The 13,901-nt window shown below is 36.7% G+C and overlaps 2 protein-coding genes and 1 long non-coding RNA gene across 4 annotated transcripts in view; 2 read left to right on the forward strand and 1 right to left on the reverse strand.

Moving 5' to 3' along the window:
* Nucleotides 1–971: 971 nt before the first annotated feature.
* LOC121733697 lies at nt 972–6,182 on the reverse strand. The gene is made up of 3 exons (XR_006036596.1): nt 6,053–6,182; nt 4,602–4,821; nt 972–1,242 (listed from the first exon to the last, which is right to left on the reverse strand). It is a non-coding gene; the product is annotated as an uncharacterized LOC121733697 (long non-coding RNA).
* A 349-nt stretch (nt 6,183–6,531) lies between these two features.
* On the forward strand, nt 6,532–9,382 carry LOC121733669. Its single transcript, XM_042123995.1, has 3 exons — nt 6,532–6,778; nt 8,142–8,413; nt 8,857–9,382. Exons 1-3 carry the CDS (start codon nt 6,574–6,576, stop codon nt 9,238–9,240), a joined length of 861 nt encoding a protein of 286 aa, XP_041979929.1. The 5' UTR covers nt 6,532–6,573; the 3' UTR covers nt 9,241–9,382.
* A 2,717-nt stretch (nt 9,383–12,099) lies between these two features.
* LOC121733574 (delta-1-pyrroline-5-carboxylate synthase) overlaps nt 12,100–13,901 on the forward strand; it is a 58,830-nt gene continuing 57,028 nt past the window's right edge. For both annotated transcript variants that reach the window (XM_042123867.1, XM_042123868.1), the window contains exon 1: nt 12,100–12,247. In XM_042123867.1, coding sequence (XP_041979801.1) covers nt 12,170–12,247 — 78 coding nt within the window. In that variant the 5' untranslated portion in view covers nt 12,100–12,169. The remainder of the gene's footprint in view (nt 12,248–13,901) is intronic.

A 13,901-nucleotide genomic window follows, 5' to 3' on the forward strand; every position in this document is an offset into this window, starting at 1 on the left:
ATTAAGTTTAGTTCTGAAATAGAAAAAGTCATTGGCTTATTTTACGATAGCAGAACATTTGTGAAACCTTAAGACTGGGTTGCACCAACTAACTTTAACTGTAAATTTAACTTTATTTTTAACTTTAACTACCATGCAAAATGTCAAATCTTTGGTTAAAGTTAAAAATAGACGCCATCAAGACGCCATATTTAACCTTACCATAGAGCTCGACAAGGTTTTAAATGCATGTGGCGAAAAAAGGAACTAATGCTGTCATCATACAAAAATCGCCATTTTTGACAGTTCTTGTTGGATCAGCTGTCATCTGTCAATTTCTCCGGGCAAAGTTAAGGATAAAGTTAAAGTTAAATTTACCGTAACTATAACCATAAATTTAACTTGAAATTTAACTTTAACCAGGCCTCTGGTGCAACCCACCCTTAGACTGGGTTGCACCAGAGGCCTGATTACAGTTATGGTCAAAGTTATGGTTATAGTTAAGGCTAACTTTAACCGTAACTTTGACCACAGAATTTGATAGATGACAGCTGGTCCGACAAGGGTTTAAATGAACGGGCGGGGGCGCTGCTGGTAAAGGAGAACTGATGATGACAGCGTTAGTTCCTTTTTTCGCCCCGTTCATTTAACCAAAGATTTGACATTTTGCATTGTAGTTAAAGTTACAGTTATAGTTAAAGTAAGTTGGTGCAACCCACCCTAAGCTAGAAGTTTACTTGTGGCATGAGTTTTCTAAAACTCCATTTTTACAACAAAATCCTTATTCGTATACGGACTAGAGCTCTGAAGAAAAAACAGTCCTTGCCACAGAAGTGTATATAATGTTATTCATTATACTAAGTTGTTAATTTTATTTACACTGGCTTGTGTATTGAATTATTTTCATATGTGAGAACAAGCGTCGTTCAAATAATATTTACCTAAAATTGATAATTTGTAAATAAAAATAATTTTATATTAGAGCTTTTTATTTACGCTTTCTTTTTCACAATAGTTGGGTGTGCATTGATTTTTATTCCTCTTTTCACTACGCATTTTAACCGGTATTAAAAATGTGTTCTTCAAAAGGCTTCAAAACGAAGGTCCAATTTCTGAGTCCTCTAAAATTTATAGATCTTGGATATATTTTATGGAACAGCAAATATAATTACTAGAATTGCGACGGTGAATCCGCAAATAAAGCAGAACAAATAACCGAACATTTTGCGCTTGCAGTTTTCGCAGCAGCTTGGGTTTCGTTCACTGAAACACAAAGAATAATAGTTTTGGAAAATATCAGAAGATGGCGCTGCAAGGTGGCTCAAATTTACTCAGATACGTGTAAACTGTAAATTTTTAAATCCAGGTTAGATAACCCGATATAATATAATTTTCCCTGAGCCAGCCCTGGATTTATAAATAGGCCGTATGGGCAGTGCCAGATTTATATTTTTTATGAGCGTAGCGCGTAGCGAAATCTGCCGCCCCCTAGGACGTTGTCGCTTCTAGGGCGCGGCCCATGCGCGGCCTATACGGTCTACTTAAAGGGCAGTTCCATGTAAAAGTCTACCATAAACTAAAAAATAAATACCTGATTTTGGTATTAAAAATACTTAATTATAGTCACAACATTATGGCACTATTAAGATTATATAGAAGCAACAATTTCTAAGCATTACTTTTCTAGCAAAGCTGCCATTTATGAGATGATGTCGTGAGTAGGGAATGCAATCTCGATCTCGGCCTTTTTTAGCGAGATTGATCTCGGACGAAAAATAGGCGAGATCTCGCGAGTTTGACGAGATTGCACTTGAGTATAAAGTATAGTTTACACAGAGCCAATAATCTCGGCGCCATTCCTGCAGAAGCCAGTACTGGCCTGGCCCATTTTGTTTAGACAAAGCCATCGCATTCAAGGATTTTTCTTCGGGTGTCCACAAGTTTGCAGTTAAAAAAAGACGGGTTGCACTCCGGGAGTGCCGGCAGAAGTGAAAACTTGATTATTAACGTTGTGCATTATTTTTTTTAACCCATTTTTAATGAAAATCGATTTTTTTAATTAATCGAAACTCTTACAATAGATTTAATTTTTAACCTATTTTTTATGAAAATCGATTTTTTTATTAATTGAAACCTTTACAATCGATAAAAAATATCGACAATCGAAAAAAAAACAATCGATTGTTCGATTAATCGATTTCGATGTTACAACACTACTCTCCAACCGTCTTACGGTTTTTCGATCAGCACGAGAATCTGACGCGAGTTTCACAGTTTTTACCCATCCCACAAAAGCGCTTAACGCCGCTAAAGAAGTTTTCACTTCAAAAATTCGTGAAAATGAATGTTAATCTTATAATACTTATAATTTATAAATAAATTGCTTTTTCTACGTAATTTATTCAAATATTGTGATTATTTGCAAAAAAACCTACCAAACTGCTAATCTCGCGAGATCTCGAAATTGGCGAGATCTCGCGGTATTGTATTCATAAACTCGCGGGATCTCGCTTGAGCCCCAATCTCGCGAGATTTGCATTCCCTAGTCGTGAGATCGGCTGAGTGTGGTTTTGTGTGATGAAGTTCTGACTTAGTTTTCACGTTATGTAGTTTAAATTCTTGTCATATTTTATTACACACTGATTGTTTAAACAATAATTAAATACCGATATACCTTTTGAGATTCGAGAAAATTAATTTTTATAAAGTTATAATAGGCTTGTAAGATCATCATTACTTTTGTCTATAACTACAGTAAAATTACTTTTACATCAACAAAATTAGAAACTTTCCTACGTGACGGCGTTACACAAATGATACCGGCATTAAAAATTTGTCATCTTTTTTTATAACACCTAAACTCTAAAAAATATTTATGTAGTGTCGGTCACATTATAGACTCGACCACGCCCAAAAGTAGCGTTTTGTTTGTTATTTTTGCTGATAGATGGCGAAAACAGCTATAGAAAGCAGAGAGAGAAGCAGAAAGCTAAATTATTATTTTAAGAAGGTTCTTAAAATATTTTTTATTTGACACCTCAAAGTCAAATAAAATCCAAAATTTTGCGATGTCTGGAAATGGGAAGCAATTGTCACAAAAATCTGGCAGTAGGATATGAGATTATTACAGATATCGCAAGAAAATAAGATAATATTATTGATTTTTAAACTTTATTGAACGTAAGATAGACATGCAGAACTGGAAACCTTCTAAAGTAATAGCGACCGAAACTCCATAGTTTCGGTCGCTATTACTTTAGAAGGTAAAAGGTCGTTCTGACCAGACACTATGGAGCTCATATAATGGAAAAATTTTTAGCTTAAAAAAATGACGAAAGTCTGCCTATCGCTGCCTTTTGGGTTATTATGTTAATAGTTTTTGAGAAGATTTCGTGTTGATTTATTTTTTGACTAATTATTAGTGATTTCGTTTTTGTGACGTTTAAGTTCAAAAAAGCATCTTAATGAATTAACTAATTACTGATAAGCTTTTATATTCTTTTAGAGTTCGTACTGTACGTGATGAGGTACATAAATTTTAAAGTTTAATGTAAAACTACCGACTTTTACCTGCACAAAGTGAGTGTAGTGTCGGTCACGTTTTGGGCTGTAGTGTCGGTCACAATTTCTTTTGCTAATAAATAGTTTTTTAAATAACTAACAGGTTATAGATAACCATTTTATAATAGTTTGTTTCATGCACTTTCGATAAAAATACAAAGAAGAGTTATTTAGCACACAGAGAGGAAGATTATTGGTGTTTACAAACACTCTCGGAAACGACTTCCTTTTGCATGTAGTGTCGGTCACGTTTATGTTTGACTAAATAAATGCTATTTGAAAACAACAGTGTACACCATTTTTTCTACATAAGTTAACTTGTTTTATCTGCTACAAAGCCATCTTAAAATTGATACTAACAACATGATAGTAACCATAATATATAACAAAATAAAACGCAAGTCGTATCAAATGTAGAGTCAGTCACATATGGAATTGCCCTATACATAATATATCCAGGGCTGGTGTGCATATCTTTACAGTCTGTCAAGAAAGTGAAGAAATTAAAAAGTGGCAACATCGTAGTGTCATCCCTTTCAAATCAATCTAAGAAAAAAGGGATGACACTACGATGTTGCTACTTTTTAATTTCTTCACTTTCTTGACGGATAGTAAGAGCCATCGTAAACAGAGCGACTTGTCGTCGCGTTTAGTCGCCGCATCAGACGCGGCGTTGTCGTTTGCATCTAGCGTCTTGTCGTCGCGTCTAGTCGCTGAGCTGTCACTGACGCGTGTCGCCTAGTGTGCGCATACACTAACAAAGACGTGCACCTTCCTAGCGCTCACAGCGAGACTGACGATGCGCTGTCGGTTGTCGCGCGACTGTCGTCGTGTGTTCGCGTGCACAGCGCTACCAGACGCAGCGATTAGTAGCGAGCGCACGCGACTCCCCAAGGTTGTCGTCGCGACTCCGCGACTGATGCCAAGTGTGCAGAGCTTCGAACAAAACACGGTATGAAAATTGTCGGCCGTAGCCTGTCGTCGCGTCTATTCGCCGAGCTGTCGCTGACGCGTGTCGCCTAGTGTGCGAAAGAACCTACAATTTGTGTTAATAAACTAACCGAATAATTTCTCTCTGTACAGCTCTCGGCCGAGAGACGGGTTCGGGCGGCAGCGGGTATATATTTTTGTAGTTCTTGCATTTCTCACAGTATACTTCAGTGTCGCCGCATTCTTCTTTCGTACCACACATGTTTTAATAGCGTTAATAGAAGCTAGGCTTTCTTCTCATTGTCTTAGAGCGCATTCTGTTTTCCGGCAAATAATGAGGTTAAGTAAAGCCTAAAAAAGTAAAAATAGAAAATAACTTACATATAGGTACGGTCAGTAATGACGTTAGGGGGGGGGGAGCCACGCTGGGTGACCACCCAAGGCGCCGTATAAACAGGTTCGTCAATTTTTTAACGCTACCAGCACCCTGCGCGCCAGAAATCTCGTCCAGTGCGCTGGTAAGTGGTAGTGCTAAAACCGGCACTGCATACGGTCTACTTTCATTTGTAAAGGAAGATCCATACATCCGAAAATAAACAATAACAATATTATAATTAGGGAATGCAAATCTCGCGAGATTGGGGCGCAAGAGATACCTACCGCGAGTTTATGAATACAATACCGCGAGATCTCGCTAATTTCGAGATCTCGCGAGATTAGCAGTTTAGTGGGTTTTTTTTCAAATAATCACAATATTTGAATAAATTAAGAAAAAAAAGTAATAAATATTATAATTATTATAAGATTAACATTCATTTTCACGATTTTTTCAATAGAATTTTATGCATCATTCATTGTTTGATGTATCTGTCTATAATTTTTAAGTAGTAAACTTTGACATACGTATCTACTATCTTTCAAATAACAAATAAAAGAAACGGCCATTCTTCTCTTCTAATGCGGTTTTATAATTTTGGACGTGGGGGTAATATCATGGACGTCCGCGGTAAAACCATAACACAGGGAAGTAAAATGTATGGAAATATATGGAGACGCTTTAAATTTCCGTCGACGGATACTTTTTAACGTGCACGTTAGAGGACATCACAACGTTTACACTTCTGAACCGCACAAAACGTCCGCGGTGCGTAAATCAAAAGGGCATAAAACGTTGGGTGTACACCCAACGTTTTATCGTGGAAGCCGGCGTCCACGATAACGTTACGTCCAGAACTATAAAAGCGCACTATCAAACACAAATCTTTTAGTAATAAAATAGTTCTTTTATAACAAACAAAACAACGAGAAGTCAAAATTCAGGACCTAGTTGAGAATCACAGTGCACAGTTGCTTAGGCCAGCTCCTCTTTGTTTTGATTCCGTGATCGCAACTCCGTCCGTGTCAGTTCGCGCTTCAAATAAGACGTTTTTATGCTCAAGTGCAATCTCGTCAAACTCGCGAGATCTCGCATTTTTTTCGTCCGAGATCAATCTCGCTTAAAAAGGCCGAGATCTCGCGAGAACGAGATCTCGAGATTGCATTCCCTAATTATAATGTTTAAATGAAGTCTATAAGTACTTACCTACTCAGTGGTGTTAGTAGGCACAATAATTAGCAAGACAGTTTATTTATAAGTAAGTACTTCTGAATAGTTTATTTTGTGCATTTTTTTCATTTTGCTACAGGGCCATAATTTATATGATCAAAGCTGTTTCATGTCAGTCAGCTGTTATTTTATATTTTTTTCATTTACAACAACAAACAACATTGGCATAACAATAGGGCAAAAGGTCAAATATAAAAAAAAAATCTAAGTTCGGACCGCAGACCGTACTGCAGGGCAGGGTACCGTATGAGGTAACCCCACGTTCCAAACTCAAAAAGCGAGAGATAACACCACGTTCCAAACTTAAAAATCGAAACGAACATAATGCACATAAAATTACGCAGCCCGCGCCACAAGTGTGACGCGTATAACACGTTTCGGAGCGAGGTCATCGACGTACGATCGGACTGGCGCGGCCCCCGCCCCGCGTCCGTGCCGCAGTTCGATCCGGCGAGTCGATGCGAGCGCATTCCCTACGGTTTTAACTTTTTTACAAAATGGCGGTTTGGAGCATGGAAGCCGTTTCCGAGTTCATCAATTTACTCCGCGAACATCCGTGCCTATGGAAAGTTAGAAGCAGGGATTACACGGCCCGGCACAAGAGGAATATGGCTTACGATGAACTCGTAAAATACTGCCGAACTATAGGTTTCCCGTCGGCGAATCGTGAGTTCGTCACCAAGAAAATACAGAATTTGAGAGGTAATTACCATTTATTTACTTAAAATATTATTTTATACTTTATTACTATTATTAGGTCTTTGCCTTGTAAGTTGTACCTAATAAAACGGGCGAAACATTTTCTAAATGCACAGCTGATTTCTGTGACGTCGCGCGTCGCTATGCACTCGAGTCTCGACTTACAGCTGTTTTGCCTCAAGTTTTGCTGACGCGCATCGCTCTACAAAAAACCGGCCAAGTGCGAGTCGGACTCGCACACAGATTCTGTATTCACATTTCAAGGGTGCTGATTTTAATATTGGGCAATAAAATTAAGCTTCTATTTTATGAGAGACTTCTTACTTATCTTCGATCTATACCTATTTAAGTTAAACAGGAAGTAACAAAACAAAGTAATAATTTATAATACTTAAGGGTGTATATGAGTCATAATATGTATAGAATTCACTGTGAAAGTAGCACAGCTGTAAAGGCGGCTCTCGACATAGGCAAACGCGTCTGCAGACGCGTTGGCAGTGCGCTTGCAACGGCGTTTGTGAGTAATCCACACATAGGAAGGTCGTTCAGTATGCTTTGGATCGCGCCAATGTGCGGACGGATTCAAAATGGATGTTGAGTCGCTAACAGCTGTAGCTGTATATTTATTCACAGCTTATAATTACTTTGTAAATGTGGACAAGAAAAAGTTTTAAAGGGTTTTCTCGAAATAAATAAATAAAAGGCGAGAAAACGTAACAAACAAAGAAATAAACTCACTTTTACATAATATTTTATAATATTAAAATAATATAAGTAATTATTTTATTACCTACTTATTATTTATTTAATTATAACATATAAAAATTATTACATATTATTATAATTATCAAAACCTATAACTCCGGGCGAACTGATCGCGCGGCCTATGTGTGGATGGAGCACGAAGCTTGCGACAAATGTCCTTTGATCTTTGCTGACATTTCCGACCCGCGCGGCATGCTCGCAGACGCGTCGGCCAACGTCTAAATACCTACGGCCAACGCGCGAATGCCCGTTCTACACATTGGGCCAACGCGTCTGCCAACGCGTCGGCCAACGCGTTCGCCTATGTCGAGAGCCGCCATAAGATTTTGATCATAATACGTATTGAGTTCACTGTGAAAGTAGCAGCGCTGAAAGACCAAATTTTTTTTTCACTTTTGTAAGGGGAAACTCGTGACGTTCGGGCGCTTGCCCCACGAACCCTAAAGTATATTATCACTTATTTTTGTTACATCCTGTATACTCTGTTACCCCGCAACTTATTGCGCCGCCCGCCGCTGCAACCGTACATATAATTTTACAAACTTAAGGACTATAAAAATTAAAAATACTAGCATGTAAGAAATAACGTTTTTTTTCTAAGGTGCGTTCCGCAAAGAACTGAAGAAGGTACTAGAAGCGCGGCGACAGAATGTGGTCTACCAACCGTCGCTATGGTACTACGAACAGATGATGTTCATACGAGACCAGGACGCGAACACTTCTAACGCGACAGACGACGACTATATAGAAGCTGACGTGGAAATTCTCCAGGAATCTGACTACAACGCTGAATATTCGAGCGACTACAAGGAGCAGTTTAAGACACCTCAGCCTACGCGCACGCCGCTGAAATCTGAGAAAGTAACAGTGGAGGTTAGGTGACATTTTGAATGTATTGTTTTTTTTGTAGAAAAAGTTTATACATTGATGAATACGTGTGGCACTCGGGGACTGCCGCGGTAAAGCTATTGCGTAACATTTTTTACCAACTTATGCAATTCTCTAAAAAAAAAAAAATGTAGTCGCACGCACACAAACACCGTGCCGAAGTGTGGCAATGTCGCACCGCTTTGCCGGTCGGAGTTGGAGGGTGTTATGTTTTTTTCGTAACGCAATGTCTTGTTTCATCTAGTTTTTTTTGATCTAGTTTTTTTTGTTTGAAAGCTGACATTATCGAGTGTGGTATAAGGTCTTAGCTATAGACTATAGTTGATCATCAGCAGCCCGCTCAGTGCTGAAAAATTTGAGTTTCATCTACTATTTTTTTTAATCATGGGTTGTTTTTAAATGTCTTGATTTAACGTTATTTGTTCCAGGTATCACCCGCAAGAAGTTTCAAGAGGAAATTCCGCTCGAGCGTAGTCGACAACCAATACATATTCCAAAAAAGATTCATGAGCGCGTGCACAGAGGCGTTGAAGAACAAAAAAGAACTATCGGAATACGAGGCCTTATCCGTGACCTTTGCTAAGAAGTTGGAAAAAATGCACGCCACACAGGCCTTGTACGCCGAGGCCATAATACATTCCGTTCTACGCAAAGGCCTTCTGAATCAGCTGACAGAAATGACAGATGTTTGTGACAAACAGTGTAATAAGGTGCTGTCATCTTCACAAAATCCGTCGTCGTCGGTAGAACGCAGGGCACCTAAGATGGAGAGCGTGGTAGATGATGATGATGATGATGATCCGCTGATATAATATAAGATGAAGAAGTGAGAGAACTATAATAAAGACGTTAGAACTGTGTGTTTATAAGGCATAATATCATAAGTATAGGTAAAATAATTGTGGATACAAGTTTAAAAATACGTTAAGTGAATTTTAAATAAATATTTTTTTGTTTACATAAAGACTATGTTTTGGTTCAAAAATTCTTTTGGTTATTTCTATAGTTTTTCAGAATTGCTCAAAAGATGGCGTTAGTATGCACAAATTGTATTGTAAATTAAATAGTAAATTGATTATTATAGATATACTAGATGTCCCGCGCGGCTTCGCCCGCGTAAATTAGAAATTTTACAGAATCCGTAGGTACATTTTCCCATAAAAAATATTTCCCCCGTTTTTCCCACATTTTCCTGAGTTTCTTCTGTCGTATTAGTCTTAGAGTAATAATATAATATAACCTTCTCGATAAATGATGAGTCTTACTCGATAAATGATCTATCTAACACTGAGATAAGTTTTTAAATCGGACCTGTAGTTTCTGAGATTGACGCGTTCAAGCAAACATACTCTTCAGGTTTATAATATTAGGTAGATATAGATTTTTTTTAATTATCGCTTGACAAACTCGAGTCTCGATCTAAAAGACTATGATATGGTAGTGATGATGATGATGATGAAGAATGTAATTTGCATAGTAGCATATGCTTTCTGTTCTTAAAACAACGCCGAAACTCCCAAACTTGTATCTATAAAGAATCAGGAATTCTCTCAGCACCTTCCGAACCACAGTATACCAGGTATATCTCGGTGCAAAATCTTACTTGTTGGTAGCATATGCTTAGAATACTTCTCACGAAACCGAAGTCACCATATGTTTCCCTATAAGTTTTGAGGAGTTCCCTCGATTACTTATGGATCCTTCATCAGATCATCACTTTTCTGAATATAATACCAAATTGGGATGATACCCTATATACCAAAAGAAAAATTTTGAAAATCGGTTAACCAACGGCGGAGTAATCGTTGAATATAAGAAAACGAACATAACACCTCCCCCATTTTGAAAGTCGGTTAAAATTGTAGCCTACGTGTTATTTATTTAATATTTTAATCAGCACATGAATTGAATAACAAAATTTTTTTCAAATTAATCGTAGCACCATCTGTCAGGACAAACTAAAATTGAAATAGAATAATATTGAATGCGATGATAGCGCCGTCCGCCGGATCTAATGTAAAACATTCCAAAATCAACAACTCCTTATAAATAAGAAATTAATTGAAAAAACATTTTCCAGTAGACCAAACTGTAAATCTAAACCATTCTCGAATCTCCACGAACACACACAAAAAATTTCATCAAAATTGGCCAAGATAAGATAAATCCGTTCAGCCGTTCTCGAGTTTTAGCGAGACTAACGAACAGCAATTGATTTTTATATATATATTTATCTTTCGATTTCTATATAGTCTTATTAAAAAAATACGTGGACAGAGTAACAACTTAAGTTAGCTAAAATAAAAAAATAATCGGACAGAGTAACAACTGAAGTTAGCTAAAATTGTGTTTATTTATGTACTATGTATTTTGAGACTATGCAATTTTGTCGCGTTCGCGATTCACTTTCACTTTTGTTGAGTTTCAGAACGCGATATTAGGTCCTCCAACGCGCACGCGAATTTGAACTTTATGCAGCGGTAATAAATTACAAATTGACTCTCCATTTTATTTAGAAAACGTTTGTATGGGAAATAGAAAAATGCTGTTTTGAGGATTTTCCCGGCAATTATTCGAATTTTTCTCACCTTTTAAACCTTCCCTAGACCTCCACGAATAATTCAAGACCAAGATAAGATAAATCCGTTCAGCCGTTCTCGAGTTTTAGCGAGACTAACGAACAGCAATTGATTTTTATATATATAGATAATCTATAGAATTAAAAGAAAGAAAAAATAAAGTTAAATATTTCAAAATATAGTGATAATTATTATGTTTTTTATTTATAGTGAAGATACAAACAACCTTATTACTATTTTCGTGTTTTTCTGAAAACCATGCGAACTATCCGCACATTCCTTTAGGCCAAAAAAAATCATTTTAAACTAGATATTAAAATATATTTTTTAAGAGGATTCCACACCGCCACTTTTTCCATACAAACGTTGTCCCCTGTTTCCTCCCTGGATAATGCTAGTAGAGTTATAATTTTTTTCCTGAATATCTACGGCCACTAATACAATGTCCCTATGTTTTCTTTTTTTTCATAACTTAATTATTAAATAAGATATGAACGTTCAAAAACCCAAAAAAATGGCCAGATTTTCCACTGTGTTCAAACGTCCAGAAAACAGATTTGGATAGATTATACAAAAAAAGCAAAACATAGGAACACAGCTCAAGCCTTTTTTTAATCTTTAATGAAAAAAGTACTTAAATCGGTTAAGTTTTGGAGAAGGAATCAGGGGACAACGAATCGTTGATTTTCTGGATTTTCTGCAGTTGTCTCTATCGCGTTCTGCGGTATAGGCTTGAGGTAAGGGAGACAGCTATAGATATTACACGTACTTTTTTTTCATTTCTCTAGCCGCTGTTGTATCCTCTTAAGAACAGGCAAAAAGACACAAGTTTTTCTTCTACGTACACATCTAACGAGGTGAACATGTGTGCGTAATCACGATTCAACGGGGCTGTAAAGTGATTTTTGTCGTCTACTCGAGAGATAAGTGGTGACTTTGCCGATACTACCTGCCTACTCGACGCATCCCATCAGGCGATGCGCTAGCTCGTTTCACATAAGCCCGGCCAATTAGCTATATTTCCTTCGATACAGATACGCGATCAGTGATAATGTATGTACCTACAGTATATATCTACTGCGTCACATACAGGAACTAAATAGTCTACATTAGAACAGTGACACAAACACATCTTTATGTTTCTTAATTTAATGGAATAAAAATGTTGCGGATCCCTTACTTGAGTGCAGGTGTCAGAAACAATGCGAGGTGTTTTAGTGTTAAATTTGGCAGTCTTAACGTAAGTAAATTTACATCTAAGCGATGGATACTTAACTAATCTTGTATTAATTTAATTATGCTACCTAGTACTAATATATAAAACAAAAATTACAATAAAAAATATGATATAATTCATTTTCGATTTTTCCTAATTTTCTAACTTTAAGCTCTTACTCTCAAGTCTGAGATACAATTTGGTTTGCAGTAATAGTTTGTTAAATTAATTTTTACAAATTTTTTTATAAGTAACAATTTTTTCCACAAATTAATTGTTAAGTTATTGTAGATCAATTAACATAATATTATTGTCCATATAGTTATTGTTAAATATAGAAAGTATAGCAGAGATAGCATTTTTTATTAAACACCCTAGTATATAAAGTTGATATGCTACCGTTAGTTTTTAAAGCCAAATCCCGAATATAACTAAAGTCTAAGTTAGAATATATAATATTGTGACATAATGGGTATTACAATTATATTTTAATTTTTACCTTACGTCCATCACGTATTCCATAACTGTGGAATCAACTCCCGAGCGTATTTTCATAACCGTTCATTCATATTTTTATTTCAATAGGAATATGAACGCTACGACGTGGTACATAGAATTTAGAAACATGTTTCTGAACTTTCATTATACGTTAATGTGAATTATAATCAAATTGAAAAGTATAATAATTCATAACAAAAAATATCCATATAAATGGGAAAGCATATTGTCTCTTTCGGGAAAAATCAAGGGTTCTTATCCCGGTGTAAATGTATGGCTTTGAAGTAGAGGTTCCCAAACTTATTTTGTCTACCGCCCACTTAAAGAACAAATTATATTAGCGCCCCATTGTTTCAATTCAAAATGCATCCAGATGAAATAAATCACCCCCCAAGCCTCTTCACAACGCTGCAACGCACCCATTTTTTTCTGGGTCCCACACCGCCGCCTTCACACCTTCAGCCCCGACAAGGGGGCGTTATTGTCCACTTTGGGTAAGACTGCTATAAAGTTATATAGCAACATCTAGCTATGTACTTATTATATTACGATTTGAATATTGCATGCCATACAGGGAAAACCGATCAAAACCACTAGTATGAGTAGTTTCTGTTGCATATGCAATATATTAGTCGTAAAATGTAGGCGACCTTCGTGATAATGTTATATGACAATTGCACCGCAAAATAAACAACACATATTATCATAAACACTTATATACTAATACACTATATTTTGTTCTAGATCTGAGTATAAACAGAGACTAGACAGCATAGACCATGGTATTAACAATTATTCCTAGATGTCGCCCTCAACTCTGTTGCACTAAAATTCGTTTATCACGTAGGAACCGTACATTTTTCCGGGACAAAAGTATCCTATGTCCCTCCTCGGGACTCAAAGTATCTCCATGCCAAATTTCAGCAATATCGGTCAAGCGGTTTGGGTGTGAAGAGGTAATAGACATACATACACTTTAATTAATAGTTAAACAATAATTATTTATTGCTAACGGGGGCCACATACTTCTCTATATTCAGTACCTGTTGCAATATTATTTTACAGCACATTTAATTAAGCTTCATTAATTAATTGTTGATTTAAAGAGCGCACTACCACCACGGAATATACATTAGTAGTACCAACTAGCACTTAGCAGGGTATCTGCAGGGCAAAGCAT

Source organism: Aricia agestis, chromosome 14 (assembly GCF_905147365.1).
Source record: "Aricia agestis chromosome 14, ilAriAges1.1, whole genome shotgun sequence".
NCBI lineage: Eukaryota > Metazoa > Arthropoda > Insecta > Lepidoptera > Lycaenidae > Aricia > Aricia agestis.

Bases quoted from the DNA above. Each gene is read 5' to 3' on its own strand.
- LOC121733669 (XM_042123995.1), top strand. From the start codon at position 6,574: ATGGCGGTTTGGAGCATGGAAGCCGTTTCCGAGTTCATCAATTTACTC. The intron at 6,779-8,141 runs GTAATTACCATT...TTTTTTTCTAAG, and splicing joins GAAAATACAGAATTTGAGAG to GTGCGTTCCGCAAAGAACTG. The intron at 8,414-8,856 runs GTTAGGTGACAT...TATTTGTTCCAG, and splicing joins CTGAGAAAGTAACAGTGGAG to GTATCACCCGCAAGAAGTTT.